General features: G+C 40.2%; 2 protein-coding genes across 2 annotated transcripts; both read right to left on the bottom strand.

Annotated features, from left to right (window-relative positions):
- Nucleotides 1-4,012: 4,012 nt before the first annotated feature.
- rabggtb (Rab geranylgeranyltransferase subunit beta) lies at nucleotides 4,013-9,991 on the bottom strand. Its single transcript, XM_080034886.1, has 9 exons — nucleotides 9,957-9,991; nucleotides 9,482-9,589; nucleotides 8,883-9,080; nucleotides 8,382-8,487; nucleotides 8,169-8,221; nucleotides 7,973-8,083; nucleotides 7,448-7,573; nucleotides 7,002-7,151; nucleotides 4,013-6,055 (listed from the first exon to the last, which is right to left on the bottom strand). The coding sequence occupies exons 1-9, from the start codon at nucleotides 9,957-9,959 to the stop codon at nucleotides 5,915-5,917; spliced, it is 996 nt and encodes a 331-aa protein (XP_079891012.1). The 5' UTR covers nucleotides 9,960-9,991; the 3' UTR covers nucleotides 4,013-5,914.
- Nucleotides 9,992-15,327: 5,336 nt separating this feature from the next.
- Nucleotides 15,328-22,863, bottom strand: acadm (acyl-CoA dehydrogenase medium chain). Its single transcript, XM_080034617.1, has 12 exons — nucleotides 22,768-22,863; nucleotides 21,491-21,584; nucleotides 21,075-21,172; nucleotides 20,795-20,864; nucleotides 20,505-20,605; nucleotides 20,047-20,127; nucleotides 18,567-18,697; nucleotides 18,122-18,230; nucleotides 17,531-17,671; nucleotides 17,035-17,130; nucleotides 16,255-16,503; nucleotides 15,328-16,001 (listed from the first exon to the last, which is right to left on the bottom strand). The coding sequence occupies exons 1-12, from the start codon at nucleotides 22,780-22,782 to the stop codon at nucleotides 15,930-15,932; spliced, it is 1,257 nt and encodes a 418-aa protein (XP_079890743.1). The 5' UTR covers nucleotides 22,783-22,863; the 3' UTR covers nucleotides 15,328-15,929.
- Nucleotides 22,864-23,562: the final 699 nt, after the last annotated feature.

Genomic DNA, 23,562 nt, shown 5'->3' on the forward strand with positions numbered 1-23,562 from the left:
AAATACAATACTGAATGGGAATTTTGAATCAGGTTTTCCCTTTTTATCTGACGTTAAGTAACTTTAAGGTCCTTTTATTGTGTCTTTTTAACAGGATCTCTATGTGTCTATGAACTCACACACCTCTGATACTGTGCAGTACATCGAAAAGTGTGCTTTACTGCCTCCTAGTGTCACATTATCAGAGGTTTTTAGTCAAATGTACTTCTGATTATTAAAAAAACTTTCTTGGGGTAGATTGTATTATGATAGACAAAGTTATTATTATTATTTATTTTTTGCATTGTTATTTAAGATGTAATGTCATGGTCTGTCAAATGCATTACCACTGCAATGGTATTCCCTTCTTTTAAATATTATCTAGCATTACATTTTTATATATTGATGTAATAATTTTCATATTGTGAATCAGATGTTTGGTGTCCATGTGGTCGGGGCACCTGTATGCCTCGGTTCATTAGTTGTACATAAATGAACTTAATATCAATACTGTATAATTTCTTTAAAATATAATTTATGTGTAGTGATTGTCCACTAATAATGTATTTTCAAAGCCTATACAGTATATGCAGCAGATTTGCACAAGGGAACTGCTGATTCCAAAGTCAAAATCGAACTTAACTTTAAATATTTCTGTATAAAAAAATGTTTCTTCATAAAGCTTATATGTAGACTCAAATAAAGGCTGCAGCTTCTTTCATTGCGCCCTTGAGCAAGTGTGTGTGTGTGTGTGTGTGTGTGTGTGTGTGTGTGTGTGTGTGTGTGTGTGTGTGTGTGTGTGTGTGTGTGTGTGTGTGTGTGTGTGTGTGTGTGTGTGTGTGTGTGTGTGTGTGTGTGTGTGTGTGTGTGTGTGTGTGAACCCCCCCCACCCCCACCCCCACTGTGTGAGAGGAGCCCTTCAGTGGAAACACAACAGGAGGCTGCAGAGTGAGTGTGAGGCTGCTTGTTGCCGGTTGGAGCTCAGCGGAGATCTCCAGTAGCAACAACAACAACAACAAAAAAAGATGATAAATCATGAATAAAACATAAGTTTCTCACTGTGAACACTGAGAGGATTTTAACAATGCTGCACTTACACACAGAGTCAACAGTACTATGTTTTGACCCCAGCAGACACACAACAAGTTAAAGTCTGGATTCTACACAGGTTTTTTAAGCGATTCCTATAGTCTTGCACAGCCAGACCAAACTAGTGTAATGTGAATCCTGGTTATAATTTCTAGCAAAAGAAATTTCAATATTGATTTCTTATCAATGATGGAAATGTGGCAGTCGATTTAGAGATGATCATAGGCTTACAAGATTGTCTAGTGCCAGAAATCCATTTGTTTTTAGGGCAGAATATGTTGTTTTCAGGTATACACTGTTGCTGAAGCGTGGGTTGAGCTGTGGGATTTCATTTCAGACTGATATTCTAAAACTTCTTTTCCAAAATCACTGTATTTTCTATATTTAAACCTGAATTTGTGACAGGTGTGTCAGAGGGCTGCAGAAGTTTGACGAAAGCAACCACTCCAGCAACACCTTCCCTGTCTATCGAAACAGCAATAACTTGATGAATAAGTAACTCTACAATGGCATGAGGTAAATTATGAATTTGGTGAAAACAAACTTTCTCGCAACAAAATTCAACAGTTCAAATCAAGAATATTGTGCTGCACAATCAACTTTACCAGAGCCTATCAGCATAAGACCTTGTTGATTATAACCACAAACTAAGCAACCAATCTTTCGAGTAGACTTTTTTTAAAGCATTTCCCATGAGTCATTTCTATATTATTCACACACACACAACACTGCAGTGGCTTAATTAAACATGTATTAAGTGACGGTCGACTGTGGTCCGGCGGTGTTTGCCTGTAGCCTGGACTAATCCCTGGCATTTTGTGCCAGAGAGATAACAAGACGGTGGTGACAGGATGGCGGAGAGAAGGAGCGGATGGACAAATTGGTTTGCTGCTTTCCCTGCAAACAAACAAGAGGCTTATATTAAAGGCGAACGCTGTGATCCATCCATCTGTCTTCCTGCCTATTCGTCTCTCTGCGGTTTCCCCTGCGCTGTGCCTCTGTCTCTCATTCACACTTTGCCTTTTCCTCTCTCTCTCTCTCTCTCTCTCTCTCTCTCTCTCTCTCTATCCCTCTTCCTCTCTCTCTCCCTCTCACCTTCTGTCGTTATCTTCATCTCTCTCGCTTTCTTCCTCACTAATGAGAGCCGGTGGGGTTTCTCAGTAGCCTGTATAACAACCAGCGTGTTTGTCCGAGCCCAGACACCAGGGGCCCCATGTCTTACTGATCCCCCATTGACTAAATAAATAGAGAAATACATTTCAAAACTCACAGGGCTGCAAGTATATTATTTTTTGCATTTCATTACACTTTGAGATATCACACAAAGGAAAATGCAGTAAGCTAAAACAGGGGCAGTGGCTAGAATGGTGGTGGCAAGGGGTGACACAGCCCCCAATCCTGAAATCTGATTGGTCCCCTGTTGCCCCCCACTACCAGAGTCCAGAGAAAGTGAGAGCTAGTTGTAGTTGGCTTGTTAGTGTCAGTGATGGATTACTGAATGGGCCAACAGAACAAATGCCCAGGGACCACAGCCTGTATACGCAGTGAATGTTCACATTTCTTGTTGGAAATAGAAATAGCTACACAAGCGAACATAAAGAAACGCAACACACCTACAGCAAGACACACATTAACACAAAGAGATGCTAACGGGTCAAGAACACAAAAACCCATAAAAGGATTAAAGTATAAACACAACCACAAACTGACACAAAACCACCAAAAAAGATGCTGAAGACGACCTCAAAGAGATCCAAAATGGCTTCATAGGATATAGCCCCGGGGGTCCATCCAACCAGAGCCTCTGTCTGAAGTCACTGTTTATGTTGAAAGGTCAATCAACTTCAGTGAGACTCAGCAACTACAGAGATACTCAAGACGCCCTCAAAGTGATGCAATATTACCAGAAAAATGGCCACATATTGAGAACCAATATGATAACAAAGCAGCCAAGAGACACAAGACAACTTCAAATAGATGCAAAATGGATACAAAGGGTACAGGCCCAGGGGTCCCTCCAGCCAGAGTCTATGTGCAAAAGTGACTGTTTCTGTTATAAAGTCAAACAACTACAAAGATGTGCCCCGGGCTCCATTTGAGAGTTTCTAAACCTGCACCTGGGAAGGTATTCCATGTGAATAATAAAAACACATCACGTCTCTCACCATCATCATGCAGTAATTAGTGAATGGAGATAATAATGTCCCATAATGTTATTGTTATCACTTGATCATTGGTCATTGTATTAAAGCCATGGTTAAAAATTGTTCCGTGTAAAATGACATTTTCTAATCAGGCTGTGCTATGCAGTGGAAGGCCCTTATCTTTATTACATTGAGGAAAACAGGTAGGATATAATTACCTGCTTATAATTAACTTTGGTCGAGTAAATCAATCTTTCATGCTCCATTATTACAATCTGCCACTGCTGTGAAACATAATATCTCAAACAGTATCAGATGTGGCATTTATTGGATGCCATTGTTATTAAAGCCTCCATGAATATAATAAGCATTTGATGTTATGTAGGCTGTAAAATGCATGAGAAAAATGTAAATAGCACCCCGCCTCGCAATTTCCATCTCATTGTGTTGGTTTTACTTGAGAGACTATGATTTTGGAGACTAGAACCTGCAATTATAGTTTTGCTTGCAATCATATCACTTACAAGCCATAATCAGGCTGGTCTGTTATAAGGACACTTTGTACGAAGTTAACACTGAAGTGTAGTTTGTGTACAGCGTTTTCAATGGTAAGACTGCCATCTAGTGGCATTTACTCAAACTAACAAGAGAGGCAAACTGGAATTTGTAGGAAAAATCTCCTACTTGGGAGAACATTGTGGTTATTTATACAGTATGGTTTTTTTCGATACACACTATGACATAGGAATTGTAAAATGTTCCTTAAACTCCTTCAGTGAAAATAACAAACTGAATCAAAGTTGAAGGATCACCATACATTTATTTCCGACCAAGATAACAAATAAGTTAGTTTATTATAGACACACACAGAGTTGTGCAACACTGAACAACTTTTTGGGATTACACAAACACAAAAGATGAGACCGTGTAGCTGAAAACGCTTGATCAAGACATATTTTTAACACATAGTTGTCTTAACAATATTAATCTTTAAGCAGCACATTTCCGTGAGAACTCTGATTGAAACCCTATGATGCCAATACAGGCTTTTGATGAAGACAAAGTCAAATAATACATTTGACAGTTATCATTCACTTAAATTGGGTAAAACCTGAGGACCATTAGATTCAACGTGTGACTTATTTTACTGTAACAATGTCAACACTGAACAGTTAATCAGTTATCTAAGAACAGATACAATGTGCATTCAGTAAGACCACAAGAGTGCAGCAAACATAAAGGTCAGTTTTTCCTATAAGTTTGGACCAAACTAAACATGTTAAAAGACACATGAGAATCTTCAAAATGTTAAGCGTGGAAATATTTAATTTCACGATGTTACACACAGTGTGTCTGTTCACAAAGCTGGACTTAGTGAAACAGATTAATAATAAATAGTGTAGCTGACATGTTAAACAAGGAAGACATATGGCAGTGTTCTACCTCTGTGTGTCTCCACTCCAGTCAAATTTCTGCTAAAAACACTGTCTGTCTGTACTGTAAACTAATGTTACTTTAACACAGTTACAATATTCAATGCTTTGTTTGCATGTCCAGTTCTGAAGGCCATTAGAACAAATGTTTGCATAACTGTAAGCAGGACAAGGATAGTTTTACCTTCTCATGCTCTTACTTTTCAAATATGGAAGTGATTATTTGAAACAAAAGGTGCATAAAGGAGGCCGAACTCTTCAGCAAAAACAGTAAAAACAAAGAGATGTGGTGTTTTTAAATCATTTGAGTAACAGTTAAGGGTCTCGGGCACCTAGAACAGTACAAACTTGATCATGCAAGTGTCCCACATTAAATCGCTCTGTTTCAAGCTCAGAGTTTAACCGTCATTATTCAGGTAACGCACATAAACAAGCAGCCAATCAGTGCCTCTTGTCCTCTATCTCTGGCCAATAATTAACTACAGAAGTAACCTCTTCGGCAGTCGAAAAGCTCAACAGATTATGAGAGCAAGAAAGAGACATTATACTGACTTCTTGACAGTTTCATTTGAAGTCACACAGTAACATGTCTCCCCTCAGACAAGGTGTCAAGGTGAGACAGTCAAGAAGTTAAGGAATGTTGTTAAATGATTTCTGCGCTTTGGAAACAATGCTTAAAAACAACTCTTTCCCTAACCGTTCTCATGCATAATACCAACAAAATTGACATGATAACATAATGAAATCTTAATAATTTTAAATATATTTAATTATTTATTTATTTATTCTCCTAAATTTAATCCTTTGCCATTTGCATGGTTTTTAAGAGCTTGCCATCTTGGGAGGTTGGAAAGGATTTGTGTGGTCGGTAGGTGGCTGGGTAGTGGGAGGTATGTTGAGTTTATGAGCCCATTGATTGCTGCATAAACTGTGTTGCTTATATATGAAACTGAAAAAACAGAAAATTTTAAAAAAATATGACAGAAACTGAATCCAGTGAAACCTGCGAGACTCATAGACATAAAACATTTGTCTAAAATGTGTCTAATCTAACGCCTTGCAGCTGTGTGATGGTCTTCTCTTTGCCCCCACCATCCAGCTGTGGTAGTTGTGATGTGTGTGTGTGTGTGTGTCTGTCTGTCTGTCTGTCTGTCTGTCTGTCTGTCTGTCTGTCTGTCTGTCTGTCTGTCTGTCTGTCTGTCTGTCTGTCTGTCTGTCTGTCTGTCTGTCTGTCTGTCTGTCTGTCTGTCTGTCTGTCTGTCTGCCATGCTAGCTGAGGAGGTCTGGCTGCAGTCTGACCCTCTGCAGGACGTCTTCAGGCATACACAGAACAGGGTTCACCGGCTTGATCGTTTCATCTCCGAGAAGAGAGAGACCCGCCACTCCAAACAGAGTGTGGAAAGGATCCACCTGTAGAGGACAAAGAGGGAGGGTTCAGAGAGATACTAACTCCCACTAATAACTGAGCCCTTAAAGGAATAGTTCAAAAGAATATATTTTTAGCTTGTCGCCTCACTTTTGGGTTCAAAACAAGTTACACAGGACCGTTTAGTGATGTTGTTAAGTTTTTCTTCTGACTGTTGGCAGAGGCAGGCTAACGCTTCCCATTGACAACCAGTATTTGTGCTAAGCTAATTAGCGATGAGCAACCGGTGCCCATTTCTTCTTCAAAAATGCACTCACAGTTAAATGAACTGTTTATGTTGCCTTGTAAACATAAACCTGAGAATGAGGCAACAAGCTTAAAATAGAAGAAAAAAAAACTATTCCTTTAATGATGAACTGTATGAGACAATCTTAGCACAGCTTTAATATGAAAACATGAAGATGTGCAGCATAGAGGAGATATCCAAATCTAGTAATATCAAATATTGGGAAAAGCAGCAGAGACGAGGGGTCTTTTTTAAATTAAAACTGGTGTTCTCTTACACTCTTCAATAATTGTAGAGCTTGCAAAAAAATTCACTCTCACAGCGAGCCTGTTATTTTCATCTTGGTAAGCGTATATTCAAATGAAATTAGGAGCGGAGAAATTGAAAACAAGTTTCTTGAATAATTCATAACCAAGGAGAAAAAAAATGCTGATGAAGTTTGAATTTCATTTTCATTATAAGAACTGGAATAATGAGCCTTATCAAGTCCATAATACAATACATGTATCTTACTTTCATTATGTTCAACAAATCTCCACACTTTCGAGCGCTTAGGAAGTTCCCTGTTCCCCACAAGGTAACTTTTGTCTCATACCTTTTCACTGGTTGAAAATACATATGAGACATAGACAAAAGCAAAGGATCATGGAGGTGCCCTTTCCATTCAACATGCATTGCAGGTTGTATATTTCTTGACAGCTCACCATGTCTCCTGGTCTGTCAGCGAACCCTCCCGTCTCCTCATCTTGACAGGCCAGAATAAACGATCGCAGCTTGCTCTTGTCGATCCAGTGAATCCTGCCGATGATTTTCAGCGACGCCAAAACCCACCACGAGTAGCACACGTCTGGAAGCTGAACGAAACATAGAGAAAAACAAAGCTGGGTCAGTATTTTTTAGATTTTAAGAAGATGATAGTTATAGATTTATTATTTTACTAATGACTGTGAACTACTTTAGTCATTCTAAATTACTTTTAACATGCTGCAGTTCAAACTCTTCCAAGATTTTCTAAATACATTCTTGACAAAGGAGAAATAGGAAATGGAAGAGCAGCTACTTCTGGAATCACTCTGTCCTGATATGATACAAGTTAAAAACAATAAAAACATTGCATTTTCATATCCCAGTATCAGTACAGAGCAGGAACCTTCTCTGGCCGTCCGTTGAGTCCTCCAGAGGGCAGCTGCCTCTCACACAGCCACCAGCCCAGCAGGTCAGCGTTGATCTGGTGCAGCTGACCCGTCAGAGACAGGAAGCCGGTGCAGCAGTAGATCTGAGTGACATGAGGGAAGGGATTTGATATGAGGAGGATTTTAACTCATGTCAATAACTGTCCAGAGTGAAAACATTTCCTCTTGTAAGGAGTCGGGGATTGACAGCCTCTTAGTAAAGTGTCATACTGCCTCCCATGAGTCCAGCCTCACATTGGTGATGTGATAATAATACATTAAATGTAGCAACCACAGACAGTATATAGAAGGTTTTTGTAGCCGTAACTCTTTCTGTGTGTGTGTCTAAGTTGGGTTGGTACATTATCGTGTGGACACAGAGATTTTTCAAATCCGTGCTTGTAGAGACAGAAATATAATTGCAAATGTAAACGGCAAAAACAAGTTTACCAAAAATCCCGTTTACTTGTGGACAATGGCCTCAAACTATACAGTGGACTGACCTGACCAGCGTGAGACTCTGAACCAGGTCTGCAGCCGAAACCTCCGTCAAAGTTCATACAGGACAAGACGAACTCCACAGCTTTGTCAATGTTTATAGAGTCCATCTTGCCCTGAGAAGGAGGAGAGGACAGAGTTATCTTCAAGTGTTACAGTGTTGAGAATAGACAAACATTGCACGTGATATACTTTACATACCAGTAACGCGAGTGTAGCAACAGCACAGAAGGAAAATCTTGTGTCTATTTCTCCTGCAAAGACAAATAACTGTTATCATAATACAGCTATAAACTATTTTAATATCACATTTAAAGCAAAAACTGTAACCAAAATAGATGAGTACTGCTATAATTGTTGTCTTGTTGCCTGTTATCTCTTGAGACAACAGATTTCAAAGTGAATCTTTCTTACCCCACTTGTCCCCTGCAAATGAGCCGTCTTCCTGCTGCAGCCCTTTGATGTATTCCACCACTTTGTCAATATCAATAGCATCCACATTGTCATACAAGCACAGGATCTGAGGAAGAGACCAACAGAAAAAAGGTAAATACAGGAATTTAACCAAAAATAAAAAGTAAAAAACCACAACAGACCAAACACAAGGTTTGCAGAGCAGTAGGGCTATATTACAATCCTGATGTTAACAGATATGCTGTTGCAGAAAGCCCTAATGGCAAGTAATAAAAAGTGTAAAAGATTCCAGCGAAATTTAAAAATTAAAACCAGTGAGCACCACACTGTGTGTGATCTAGGTTTAAAATCTGTTAAAATCCCATCTCATCATCAACCTCAAATCATAGCAACAACGTAATGCTTTTTGAGTAGGGAAAAATTCCAGCCTCTCACAGTAAAATAGTCTATTAGAAAAACAAGAATCACTCTGTCATTCTGTTCAATTTCAGCAGGCGTCACCTGTACGGCGCTGAGTGTGTATAGCAGGTGTGGGTCGTGTCCGATGCTGGCGCTGAGGCCTCCACACTCGTGCTGACACGATTTGATGAAGTCTACGATCTCCGGCTGGTTCATACGGGGCAGCTGGGCCATCAGGTCCATCACCGTCAGCCCCCAGTAGATACCGCTCATCCGCAGGTATTCAGACAGAGTGTACTCCTGTAGTGACACAAGCACAAGACATGACTTAACATGAGAGAAGAAGGGTCTGGTAAAAAGATTAAACAAGTTTGTGGGTTTGTATGTGAACTGTGTATTTTTAGTGTTATATAGTAGCACCACTGGTATATAATGAACAATACATAATCATGGGTCGTTAGCAATGTTTACTTTACATTCTTGTTGTCTGAATATTTCTACATATGAAAAGATTCTGGGTATCTTGCATTGGAAGTCTGAGGTATACTGGGTGTTAGGTGAAGAGTAAATGTGAATATACAATCTCCTTAGCTGCTAACGACAAGCTGAGAGACATACTGTTGAGTGTACATCCTCTCATCTTCACAAACTATGAAAACAGTAAGAGATGGACAAAGGTGTCTCCAAAGCCTTGTACTCACGTAGTCATCCTTCTTGGAGCCGTAGGCAGCGATGTAGTCTGCATGTTTGTCCAGCAACAGAGCGCTGGGAGCGTCCGGTTTAATGATGACATCTTTCACTTGGGTACTCTAACATGTACAAAAACAGAAAAACATACCTCAAAATCTCACTGACCTTGATGTGACAATATGGCGATGTAAAAATAACCCTTCCGCCCTTTCACTGTCAAACCTGATAGTAAATTAACTCATATATTGAAGCTAAATGACATAATGTGAAAATAATAAACGAGTTGTTGACAGACGTTGCTGTCAAAAGAGCTACATGCTAACACTGATGCAAGCTATATTTTAAACACTTTATTGGCTGCGTTCACAGAATAGCGGCAAATATATAACACAATGGAGACAATTTCACAATTCCGCCCACTTTGGCTATAATGTTATCTTACACTTCACTCTCTAACTATGACATTTACAACATGAAGCCGGTTACCATCCTGGAAATGTTCGCATGATCAACCTTCTTCTTATTCTGGAGTTTTTACAGCTGTTGGTTTGGCTTTCAGCTGCACTATCGCCGCCTACAGCCCCGGAAAGGGAACCACACACTTAACAAACCCATTCAAAGATTTCAAGATCTTTTATTAGTCATGTTCACAAAAATTAATAATGATAATAATAATTATTATAATAATAATATTAATAAATATATATATATATATATATATATATATATATATATATATATATATATATATATATATATATGTGTATTTTTTTTTATTTTATTTTTTTTATTCTTTTATCTAACAATTTGATCTAAGATTCTGAAATACTTGGCTATCTATGCTTGTACCCTAGTATTAGTACATGATACTGTTTTAAATAGCCTTCCACTTTAAATGATAATGTAATAACAAAGTCAGCTTCAAATTAAAAACCATGACCTCTACTTCATTCTCTCTCTCTCTCTCTCTCTCTCTCTCTCTCTCTCTCTCTCTCTCTCTCTCTCTCTCTCTCTCTCTCTCTCTCTCTCTCTCTCTCTCTCTCTCTTTAAAGTGTCTATGAGGAACTCTCAGATTTGGTTCATTCTAGAGGCCCCTTTGGACAAAAGCGGTAGTGTTTTTAAGACCTCAACGTCTGCTGTCCTAAAGATCTATGCTAAGCGTTCTGGCAACACCTGCATCTGTTTGGAAGCATTCTTTTCGCTGATGGTCTCGTTAGCTGTTACAGACCATTTATAATCATTCACTTCGGGACGACGGACAGAGGAAATTAAGACAGATGAAAACATAGTAGTCACAGTTTGCTCCCACAAGTTCTGTGAATAGCCTATGTGTTTGTTGCCTGCTGTGTACAGCTATCAGTTTTGCTTTATGAACCAAGTTAGCACCGGTAAGCTTGGGTAAAGCACCATCAGCATTGGATCTCTTCTCCATTCGTCCCGCCCTAACATTTTCGTCTCGTTCCTATTTGTTGACTATAGTGTCAGTTATATCCGTCTCAGTCTTCGTCATCATATCTGCCTTTTTATTTAGTTTTTATTTAGTTTTCGTCCGTGAAAAAGGTTCGTTGACGAATATTTTTCGCCATAGTCTTAGTCAAGCCCAGCATTAGATACATTTAAATTTGCAGTTGCATTTTTTCATATATAAGAATAAGACATAAATTAAGATGTACTTTTTATTATGTGGACAAGGTGCCAGAATGCATAAGAAGAGAGCAAAGAGTTTGATTCTTAAGATTTCTCCAGGGGAAGATTAGGCCCCAATCTTCCCAAGTCCATGAGCTCAGCCACGCAGACCCTTTACAGAGGTAGACATTGGATGTTTGGCCAAGGTATGCTGCTTAGAATTGAGATTTATGTTGTTTTTTAACAGTGTTTTGGGAGAGCGTGTATTGACTACCGTCCCCCCCAACCCTCAGCACCCTCTGTTAACAATACGTCCCCTTGGCCCTGATGTCTTTTGTTCACTATTGGGCCTCGTCTTGGGTCGGTATGATTGGGAGTAAACTTGGCACAAAGTGCAGTGATGAAACCAGTTTGGGTGAATACAAAAACAAGCACGTTTGTGAGAAAGAAAGCCATCGTGCAAATGACTGACTTTCCTGACTCCATAGCACCCTGACTAATATGTTGCGCAGTGGAAAAAGCACCTGCAATGCCAAATTGTGCTGCGGAATATGTATTTAAAATGGCAGATCTTGCTGTGGGCCCAGCAGCTAGCAGGCCTTTCTGTGCCGCGAAACACGCAGCAGAAGCTCCCTGTAATGCTTTAGGAGCGGCCGCCCAAACGCCTGCTTGTGTCATGTAAGATACAGCTGCATCTCCTGATTCCCTCAGAAAACTGCCTCCAATCTTCATTGCTCGAACATAAGGGATCACGACAATTCCTACGAAAGTAGCTCCAGCTAAAACATAAGTATTGGTCATCAGGTTTGAGACCTTAGTATCCGGCTGTATCACACGCTTTAGGAAAGAAAGGTTTTTGGGCTGAGGTCGCCGAAGCCTTTTGGGAAGCCTCAGTAACCTGAAGGCCTCACGCATCAGTTCAACCTTTTTTGTTTGACTGATTAACGAGTCATCAACAGGTGGGATGGTTTCACAGCTGGGAGGGTTTTGAAATCTGTGTTTGGGAAATCTGTGGAGTTCATGCCGAGAGAGAATACGAGGTATAGGAAAAGGTTCCTCTAAGTCATATTTCTGTAAAGCCAGTCTATGGTGGTAGAACCCAGGGGGCGTCGAAGGACAATTAGACAATGACCATGGCCGTATGACAACAGTCTTAGAGAGAGCCGGTGTGGGAGGACTGTTGTAAGAACAGGGTGTTGTGGGAGGACAAAGGTCTTGAACCGCTCTTGTTAATCTCGTGACAAAAGCACCCACAACATAACCTAGACCTAAGAAGACCATTTCTATCAGAAGCGACGGTGTAAGTTTGTGTGCATAGGCAATTCCATTTGATATAAGGAATCATGCAAAATGACTAGAATGCTGAGCACTAGATTGTTAACAAATGGAATGTTGGAACCTAGTGTCCTAAGTTTAAAGTCACATGACATCAAAGCCAATTAGAAAGGGGCGTGGTCTGTGAACCATGTAAGGGATATTGTATAGCGAACGGGTTACTATAGAGATATATAGACCGTCAAGGTGAGCCAGATGCAAAATATTCCGGCTTCTTCTTCTTGATATTTTATAGTGGTTGGCTGCATTACCACCACCACTGTCATTTCGGGTGTCAAACCAAACAAATAAAATTTGAATTTGACTTCAGAATATTTAAATGTATCTTATTATCCATCTTGCAGTGGTTAGGATGCTAGTAACCACAAGGCTAAAGCTATAATAATATGAACAAAAAGTTCAGTTTAATGTATGACCACATGTATTTATGAAATGCAAGAGACTGTATACCACAACTAACTTTCATAACATTTGAAGTTTAATAGAATTATATTTACAGCTACCCAATAACAAGTAATAATAAAAAAGTAAAAACTTCTGTTATTTAATTGAATTGTATCTATTTATTGCAAAACCAAATTTTTTATATGTTGGATCGTGGGAGGAAACCGGAGCACCCGGGGAAAACCCAAAGAAGGTGTAAATATCATCCCTGATTAAAGGTGGAGTCAGGAATTCCAGAGAACGCTTGTTGATATTTGAACGCGTCTTGCCATAGCAACACCAGTCGTCACTAAATACCTGTCCAATAGGATTGTTGTCACTAATGTCACTAACGCTGCTTGAAGCTGATTGGTTGGAGAAGTGTTGACGGTCTTAGTCCGATTCCCTTTGTTTACATGCCTGTTTATGGAGCCTGGGCTGTGTCTAAACACCCAGCTTTTTTCATTGCACATTAAGTACGGACAGGTAGCGGACGGTGAGGTGATATTCACAGATTTTGATGAAAAGTGTTTTGGATTAGAATCGCTGACTCCACCTTTAAGGAGTATCCATGCCCCTGGATGAACTAAGACCTTCTGTTTGCTGTTTTTACAATTATTTGGATCTGGCATTATGATTTGATGTCTATGGCGCAGTATCCAGAATTACTACGACTAAACGCGCACCTGAAAGCAATTCTTCGATTTGGGTTGCTGTTCCGGGGCGGGGACGGAGGCCTAGCATTAAAATTAGGTGGAAGAGGAGGACCGTAGAATGGAACGGGAGGGCTATGGTGGGACACTTGGGTTGGTGTGCGGACAACAGCTTGGCATGGGTTGTGGGTGACGACCATATACTATTTGGGGAGAGCTAGTTTGGTTGGACATAAGGGGGGAGTGAGGAAGACCGTTAGACATGGAGGTTGTAGGAGGACCAGAGTTGGACATCGGTGGTGTAGGAGGAATATAGCCTGTATAGGGAGGGAGAGGGAGGGACGTGGGTGGTGGGTTGGACCAGATTGGGTAAGGAGTAATCCGCTTACACCATCTATGTCACCATACACAAGTACGCTTTCAACGACAGAGTGGTAGAAGGTCTGCAGCAGCTTTGTCTCCACCTGGCATTTCCTCAGCAGTCATAGAAAATAAAGCCTCTGCTGAGCCTTACCGACCACCGCAGCTGTGTTGGTGTGCCAGGTTAGGTCCTTACTGACCTGCACCCCCAGAAACTTAAAGGAGGAGACCCTCTCCACGCCGACCCCATCTATCTGCAGTGGGGCGAGGTCACCTCTCGTCCTGCTCCAGTCGAACAACATCTCCTTGGTTTTGCTGGTGATCAGCAAAAGGTTATTAGCTGAACACCAGGCTGTGAGCCTCTGGACTTCCTCCCTGTACGCTGACTCGTCAGCGTTGGACACGGTCGGCAGGGGACGGACTAGGGGAGGACTAGGGTAAAACATGGGTGGGGTAGGAGGAACACAGACTATATGGGTAGGCCTAAAGTGGGACATTAAAGGACAATTGGAGGGGGCGTGGCCTGTGTGAAAGAGAAGGAGGAGCTAAAAGAAAGAAAACAAAGAATGCACACAACAGTACTATATTATAACGTGATAATTTAAAAAGAAATTAAATGGTTGCTTTGTTTGAGCTTGTAGGAGATGCACTATATTAGCAAATATCCAGTGTTTAAATTAACCTAAAAAAAGAAAGAAGTGCTGCAACACTGAAATTTTCCTTACAATAAAGTACTCTAACAGTCAACTAGATTTTATATATTTGAAATTAAAGAACATTATTTGATTAAAGGTGAAGTAAGCGGTGTATTCATGTTAATATAAGTGTTAAATCGCTCTTTATTCAAACTTTCATAATGTGCGTGTTTCATAAAGCCGATTTCTAAGTCAGCTGCTCTACATGTAATCGGCTAATAAACTTTTCGGGGGATCCCGAAATTAATATCCAACCACAAGAGAGAACGCTACAAACCGACACCCCTCTCACCCATGGTCTCACTGCCGATGCACGCCAGAGCGACAGATGGGTGAATGTTTATGCGCCTACAATGGCGGAGCAGGTAAAAATCCTTCCCAATGTCTGTTTTGATGGTTATCATGTTTTTATCACACCTATGGATCTGAGATGATGCTAGATAACTCGCTGCTTGAAGACCGCAGTGCATTAATGTGGTGACGTAGGGACGAGCGAGGGGACTGCTAGCTGCAGTAACTGACAGGAAGTTAGCTAAACTGACCATTCTGCTTACAGCACCTTTAACAAAAAGTATTTCATCAATACCATTAAGGAGACACACAATTGGCTACACTTCGATACAGTAAAGCATATCTTCATAGTATCATTCCCAATATTAATATAATACCATGTTAAATCTTTGGTGTATGTTTCCAGAACTCTCCTCTGAAGTCATTCAACTAAATGTATACAAAAACTGTGTCCACTAAAAAGAAAGACAAAACCAAGATCAGTCCCACTTTGAGTGGAATAATTTAATAAAATGGATGATATACAGACTCAAAACTTCAGATTAATTCACTATAATTTATTGAGCATTGTCAAAAGGGGATTGTTACAGTGGCTGCCTATACTGCATGTCCAATATATGCTGATTGGACATTTGGTATGATGACTACAGAAGTAACAGCGATTATTAAGGACACGATTTGCTATATCAGTGAGAAATCAATTTTCAGACTGTTGTTAAAAAAGAAACGTATACAAGATAGTGAACACTTACAATCATCTTTGATTTAACTGGCAATCTGAAAAATGATATACAAATCATACTGTTTTTGAGTTTTAAAGTGTAAAGCCTCACATAATAGTGAGCGTTTGTTCTTATCTCATCAAATATTTATGATGAACTTATTTATATTAAGTTATATTAAACTAATACAAATAAATGCACAGAACGAAAAAGCAAGGCCGGATGAAGTGCTATTAAGGCAAGCATTTCACAACTACTTTATATCCTGAGCTTAAGTTGTGGTAATAATTTCCAGAAACACATTAGAAAAGTTCGAACAATATACATTTGGAGACATGTCGGGCGTCATCGAGTTCACTTCTTGTATCTTCCCAGGTGTTCTCGGGAAATAATGAGTCTTTGAATTTGAGCTGTGCCCTCGTAGATCTACAAAGGAAAATTGAAAAAAAAAAATAACAATAAGAAAATGTTGTATTGACAAATACCTCTGTTAGCATCGACTAGGTGCACAATAAAATAATAACTTCATTTGTACAGCACCTTTAAAAACTGTACAGCAGAGGATATTGAAAGCACATACAACCATATACACATCATTGTAATAGTGAAAAAAAGATGGAGCAGTTTTAAAGGACAAAAAAAAAAATCATCTTCTATCACCACCACCACCACCACCCACCTGGTAGATCTTGGCATCTCTCATGAGCTTCTCCACGGGGTAGTCGCTGTTGAAGCCGTTGCCTCCAAACACCTGCACGGCGTCAGAGGCCACCTGGTTGGCGATGTCTCCAGCGAAGGCCTTAGCGATGGAGGCGTAGTACGTGTTCCTGCGGCCCTGGTCCACCTCCCAGGCCGACCTCTGGTACGCCATGCGGGCCAGCTCCACCTTCATGGCCATCTCAGCCAAGAGGAAGGCCACGGCTTGGTGCTGGAGAGGGAAGGGGTTTGTTAATCCTGCACTCATAATAACACTGTACAGCTGAGATGTCTGCTGGGTGTGAGATATCATGATAGCTGGAGTAATGAAAGTTTTCGATAAAAAAAATATATAAAAAAAATCTCTGTTAAAAAAGGTGGAGACAGCAATTCTGGAGAATGCTTGTTGTCAAAATCAGTGAATATCAACTCACGATCCGCTAGCTGTCCATACTGTGTGTGAGCTAAAAAGAAATCTGGTGTTCATAGTCTAGGCTCTGTAAACGGGCAGATTGCTAGCTATGGTGGACCCCCCTTTTTTTTTTTCATACCCTTTGTTTATATACCAGTTTACATAGCCTACACTGAGTATTCACACTGGATTTTATTTTCTCAGCGCACACAGTATGTACAGGTAGTGGATCAATTTGAGATATTCACAGTTTTTTAAAGAAAAGTGTTCTCCAGAATGGCAGACTGCACCTTTAATCAAAATGTGTTAAATCAGCTGTTAAAGCCTGTGATGCAATGAGGGCGAACAAACCTGAGCAATAGCTACGCCAAAGGTCTTCCTCTCCAGTGCGTAATTGGTAGCTTCATCCAGTGCCCTCTGTGCCAGGCCTGTTGCTCCTGCTGCCACCTGGAATGCATTTATTACATTAGTAAACATCATACACACAAATACAATTACACATTGCTCTTTTATTTACAATATGTAAAAGCGTACAATGGTGTGGTGGTTGTAGCAATTGAATATCAGATTTTGGTCAGAAACTGGTTTAAAAGTATGTGTAGATGACACCTAAATCATACTTTCTTTTAAACACATGCGCTTCTGACTATGCTGAGGCCCTAAACATCTCATTTTTTGTACTTGTATTTTTGTACTTCTGATTCATTTTAATGGTTTGAACTTAACAAATATATATTTTTTTAATTATTTCTAAATAACAAGGGGGGGGGGGGAATATAGCCATTTCTATAGCAGTCACACATGAGATGTTGTCTAGTGAAATTCAGCTAGAAGTTAGAGGACTTACTGGGGGCCTTGTGTTGTCAAAGGCGCCCATGGCAATTTTGAAGCCGGATCCCTCTCCGATCAGGACGTTCTCCTTGGGGATCCTGACATCCTCAAAGGTGATGCCTCTGGTGTCAGAACACCTCTGGCCCATGTTCAGCTCCTACAAGCACAAACAAAAGGACAAGGACATGTTATATTGTGGTGTCCTTACTGCACATTCTAGGTAGAGTATGGGACCATCCTGGCTGGATAGCAAATGTTTCCCTTTTATTAATAAGGGTGTAAGCTCCCCATCAGACTGATTTAATTACAATAGAATGTCCAGACAGGATACATCAGTAGTTAACAGGAGAGGGAATACACTTCATGCAATGATCAAATAATGAATGTAGAGACAAGAGCAGAATTAAACTAATCAATATAAAATTGGCTTCCACAACAGATATTCCTTTACTGAAAACTCAGGACACATTTCTCATAACTGCTCTCAGCTCCTCTTGCATATTGGATTAACACCTCTGATGCAATGTTTATCTAACCTCCAAGACAAAGAAGGATCATACTACTAAACTAGTTCATCCAGAAAATGAGCAACTGAGCCTTATCTTACCTTCCTGCCTATTTGAATTCCGGGAGTGTCAGCGTCGACAATGAAGCCAGTAAAGGCCTTGCCGGATGAACATTTAGGATCTAGGTTAGTGCGGGCAAGGAGGAAGTACCTAGGAATAAAACAAATGTATAAATGATCAAATGACCTTCAGAACAAAAAGGCAAATGTGTTTTTAATCATTTACCTTTAAGAATATATTTACCTACAGTCAGTGCTATGGGTCATTAGGTGCACCTAGCTAATACTAATATACAGCCCTGTTATAAATCCTCCCTACATGAGAAGTTATGTTTAGTTTTGCTTCATCTGTTTGAGAGACATTCAATGGCGTCAACAACTGCAGCCTCCAAAATGATCATAAAGTTGAATCAACATTAGCAGCCAACTGTCTGTGTCTGTGTGTTCTTCGTGCAAAACAATAGGAGTGGAAGTAGTGAGTACACACCAGTTAGCTTTCCCACCATTGGTGATCCACATCTTCTGTCCGTTAACAACATACTCATCGCCCATCTTCACAGCCTTGGTCCTGAGCCCGGCCACATCAGAGCCCGCCCCAGGTTCTGTCACACAGTACGCCTGTCAAAAACAAAACACACACTGGTTAACATTAGCCCCTTTTACACAGCCAGTGAAAGCCGGGAATATGCCGGAATTTCGGCCCTCCGCCCTGCTGTATAAATGCGACCATTGCGGAACGAGGGAAGAAAGGTGCGAGAGATTGTTCCGGGAATTTTACTACCTCGGGGGGGTAGTAAGATTGCCGACACAATCAGTTCCGCCTCTCTGTATAAATGCGGACAGCTTGTTGTTGCGGAACAGGGGGGCGTTTGACGTTCCATAGCCTACGTTCTAAACATGCGACCATGTTAGCAGTTGAAGGACGTGTGTTTAACATTAATCACGGCGGCCTGATGTCTCGTAAAAATCACCAAACAAAAAGGAACGGCGTATAATCTAGCTGGTCATAAAGTCCGCTGCTCAATCCAAACCCCCGCGCTTCATTTGGCAGAGTTTATGAGTCTATTTCTGCCCGGGGGAAGTTGTACAATGGGAAAGCTAGGCTAGGCTAAGCTAGGCTGCGACCGGATCGCCGCCGCTATTATTATCCTAAGTCTGAGCGTATATCCACACTTTATTTCTGTCTACAGTAACGTGACTTCACACACACTGTGTGTGTGTGTATGTGTACGTCTGATTGGCAGATCTCTGCCCTCACAAAGAGACTCGCTCACAGCCAACCTGTCACACAAACACACACACAGGTGAAGCGGATTGATTTTGTCAGTTTGGTTAACAGTCCCAGTGATGTTGGACTCAGCGGGTAGCGAGATCAACCGGCACATCGTGGGGACAGTAAAATACGGCCCTCTTACTGCAAGCTCCAGCACTTCTGCTCTCAATTCACCAGCCAGTGTTGTTGTTGTAAAGCAGCTGACCGCCGCAGCGCTAAATGTTTACGTCACACCTGACGCTGTTTACAAGCACCTCTTTCATTCCGGAACGCTGTGTAAAAGGGGCTACTGATGCGCCAGCAGGCCGGCGTTGCTTGGTTCTGTGTAAATAACACAGAAGCAAGCAAAGCCGGCATATTGGAGTGATGTTGTTCCGTCAATATGCCGCAATCTCTGTGTAAAAGGGGCTATTGTTTAAACCCTACGCCAGATAGAGCAGTAAATTATTTTATATTTTACTCTTTTTGCTGGCGTCAGCATTCATAATTTAAGTAATATATATGATACAGTACTTCTGGGTTACTTTGCTCCCTTCAAAATGAAGCAGTAGAGAGTACACAGACAATGTTTGGCTTCGTACCTACGACCGATATAGAGCGACAACATGTGATATTGCTTAAACATTTGAAATGACTCCCTGGATGCCCAAGGGTAGTCGTTTGAATATTTAATTTTCTAAAATGAAATACTTACACACATAAGAGGCTCCTCAGCCATCCTTCCCAAGTATTTCTTCTTCTGTGCATCACTGCCGGCTATAATAACAGGCATTTGCTGTGTGGGAGAAACAAAAGTTAATTCTAACTGCATGACAACTGTTATCAATCATTGTTAGGACTGATATGAAATCTTGGACTGAAGAAAAACTTTATCCTTATTTTATCCTAAAGTATACTGTAACATGTGTGGATGCATTTAAAAAAAATACAAGAAGCGCTTGGAGTAATGGCCTCCTTCTTGTCACAAAAAGTGGGTCCAAAGAAAACTAAACAAAATGCCCCCCCCCCCCCACCAAATTCAAGAAATATCAAACAATGCAGATAGTTCAGATATTCAAGTCTCAGAAGTGGATAGCGATGAGTATATTTTTTTTAAACTGCTGAAGGCCTAGATATTCACTAGCAGCCCTAATAAACTGAATACTAACTTACTCCCAGAGAGTTTGCTTCAATAGCAGTCTGCACTCCTGTGCAGCCATAGGCCAACTCTTCTGTGATGAGGCAGTTGTCAAAGATACTCAAGCCCATTCCACCTGAACACAAAGGGACAAACATAACAGGGTTTCAACAATCATTTCAATTTTATATGTGGCTCATGTTTAAGCCATACTATACAATCAAAATGGGTGAAATACAAAAGTTGACCTCTGTATAATGTAATGTTAAAATATAATAAGTTCTTTTAAAATGGTCAATAATCAGAAAAATAAGTAATAACATACCATATTCTTGTGGAATGTGACCGTTCATCAGACCAAGCTCCCATGCCTTCTTGATGATGGGGACAGGATACTGCAAAAATGACATGACTTTAAAATGTACTCTTTTTTTTTTAAAGAATAAAGAATTTAAAAAATGGTTGATAGGGGCATGTGCACACACAGTCATTAACAAATGGATATTTGGTATGATAAAATCTGCAACCTTAATCTCAATACTATTTTAGTGCTATTGAATCTTAAATATACACACACATGTGCATAAACTTTGGGCTATACTCACTTCACCACTCCTGTCATAAGCGGCTGCAACAGGGACGATCTCTTCACGTGCAAACTTTCTCGCCAGGTCCTGGAACTCCTTTTGCTGATCCGTCATCTCTGTGGTATAAGAAGAACCAGAAGAAATTACAGTAAAAAGTAGTATTAAATGAATACATATGGGGGATTTCTCTCTACACAAGGTATTTAATTTTTTTTTATTTCAGATAACCATTTCGTCTTTTACTTCATGGACTACAGGAAAAATGACAGTGACCAATATTTTGGAACAGAACAGTGTTTATTGTCATTGTACATGTACAACGAAATTGGATGGATTTTGGTTAGAAGTTAAGTTAGCGTTCTTGGGGCAGGCAGATATTAAAAAATGTGACCGTAAACTTTTGAAATCACGTTGAGATTCTACATTCGTCTTACCAAACGAGAATCCGGTTTGTGGCGCCGGAGATGCGGCATGATTGGCTGCAGTGGACTGCAGGCGGATCCCAGACCGCACACCGGCCCTGAGCGCCTGTCAACGGGGTAAAAAAACCAGCAAAAATTAAGAAAAGCTCCATTACCTTAACTGATTTAGTAACATAGTTTTAAGGCCCACAGCGTGTGCTATTCCTACAGTTGGTTCACAGCTAAGCATTCATTTCCCGGAAAAATAAACACCCTAGGATGTTTGATAAACCGAGAGGCCGCTTTAATAAATAATAGTTAAACCTGCAGTGTGTAGAATTTTGGGTTTTATTTCCTAACAGATTTTGTAGAAAGTAATTATAATATCCATGAGTACATTTAATTTAGTGCATAATAGCTGAAATGTTTTTTTTGAATTATTATTTTTTCCCTTAGAAAGGGTCTCATATATGTCCATATTTCTGCATATTTTGGACCAAGGCCTAGTGCCACCATCTTGAAAGTGTCATTGTTGGAATGTCATCAGGTGCATTGTTTAAAATTTAGAATTGTTCTTGTCCTTGAAGGCCACTGTAGCTTCTGTTATTATTCGAAAGGGGTGGGGTTACCCAGGGAGTGTTGCATTCTAGAACTTTGTAGAACTTTCTTGATGATGTCATATTAAACACTGCACCTTTAAATTAGGATTGTCAGAATATCAGAAAAACTTCAGAATATAATGCAACACATTCCAACACCACCACGGCCCATAACCTAAATGCAAAAACATACACAACACATATCGCGTAATATAGCCTAGAACTTTGTATTGGATTGCACGGGTGCACATAGTAAAAGAGGTGTAATTTCTGGTTTATGTTGTATTGTTTGGAGTGGTACAACTTGATTTGTGTTTATGGTAACAGGAGTACGGGGGGCCTGCCCTGGAGAAATTAAAAATGCACGACAACACCATCATCGACCTTCTGGGTTTTTCCAAAGACGACAAGGTTAGCAAAGTCTTTTTCAGAAATACTCGAATTTGAGTAAATGAAAGTACACCACTGGAACACACTGAAACGTGTCTGTTAAGCATAGACAGTGGGAACACTGACTGATATGGTTAACTTCTAAAAACCATAACCCAAACGCAGTTGTTGGTTAGCTGACGTTAGCAGGGGCAAGGCTGTTGTTGTTTGTCTGACCCGCAAAACTAAAGAAATGTGGGTCGTTCAGCGCAGAGGACCGTCTCTACATAAACCCAACTACCTAAATATGCTGGTGAATTATCGCTAATGACAGAAACGTACCTTGTTGATCAGCATTGTTGCGGTATGTATCAATCCGACGCTAACACAGACTGTCTCACAAGCTCGCGCTACCTTTGTCCTATATATTGACGAACGCCTTCATCGACCAATCACAGCAGGGGGGTTTATCACGTGTCCATGTCGTGGCATGACTTTTACCCCAGTTTCTCAGTTTCTTACCTAATATGAACCCCACGTTTCATAATTTCACATTCATACTCAAAAGCACCGTTACATCTACTGAGCAGTGGAATAAAAACCAAGGACATGTATTTGTAAAAATCTGTTTACCTCCATGCGCAGTAAACCGTCGATGTCATGTCACCGTCGATGTCATGCTGAACTGAATGTGCAATATCATTATTTAGTTTTTATTTTAACAGGGACAGCGCACGATTAAAAAGCAATTGCATCCGAGTTATAGTAGCTCATTTGCATCTGCAGTCTGTAAATATAAAACAATACAAAATAAATACATCATATCACAATTTCACCTTCCAATCATAAAATCTACAAAATATAGGTCTACGCTAATACGTAGGCCTATTGACAGTGTACATTTCCATGCTGAGGGACAAATAATGGAATGCCTTATCTATTACTGCCAGTTTCTAGTTCTTCTCAAATTTAGTTGGAAAATATTGTAGGGGAGACCAGGGACTGTTGTAACAAGGGACGGTTGTAACACGTTGCATTTCTCAAAACAGAATCAAGCTACAGTGATGAAACTCTCTGTATGCTCATTTTTACATTGTTCCTGTTGTCAAAAGAAGACAAATATGAGGCCAAACTATA

The sequence above is a fragment of the Ammodytes marinus genome, assembly GCF_949987685.1.
Source record: "Ammodytes marinus genome assembly, chromosome: 9".
NCBI classification, from domain to species: Eukaryota; Metazoa; Chordata; class Actinopteri; order Uranoscopiformes; family Ammodytidae; genus Ammodytes; species Ammodytes marinus.

Excerpts from the sequence above, each read along its gene's own strand:
- rabggtb (XM_080034886.1), bottom strand. Across the intron at positions 9,081-9,481 it reads GCTCCAAGAAGGATGACTAC|GAGTACACTCTGTCTGAATA; the intron begins GTGAGTACAAGG and ends GTGTCACTACAG. Across the intron at positions 8,488-8,882 it reads ACACACTCAGCGCCGTACAG|ATCCTGTGCTTGTATGACAA; the intron begins GTGACGCCTGCT and ends TCTCTTCCTCAG.
- acadm (XM_080034617.1), bottom strand. Across the intron at positions 20,865-21,074 it reads CTTATGACAGGAGTGGTGAA|TATCCTGTCCCCATCATCAA; the intron begins GTGAGTATAGCC and ends TCATTTTTGCAG. Across the intron at positions 20,606-20,794 it reads TCACATTCCACAAGAATATG|GTGGAATGGGCTTGAGTATC; the intron begins GTATGTTATTAC and ends CTTTGTGTTCAG.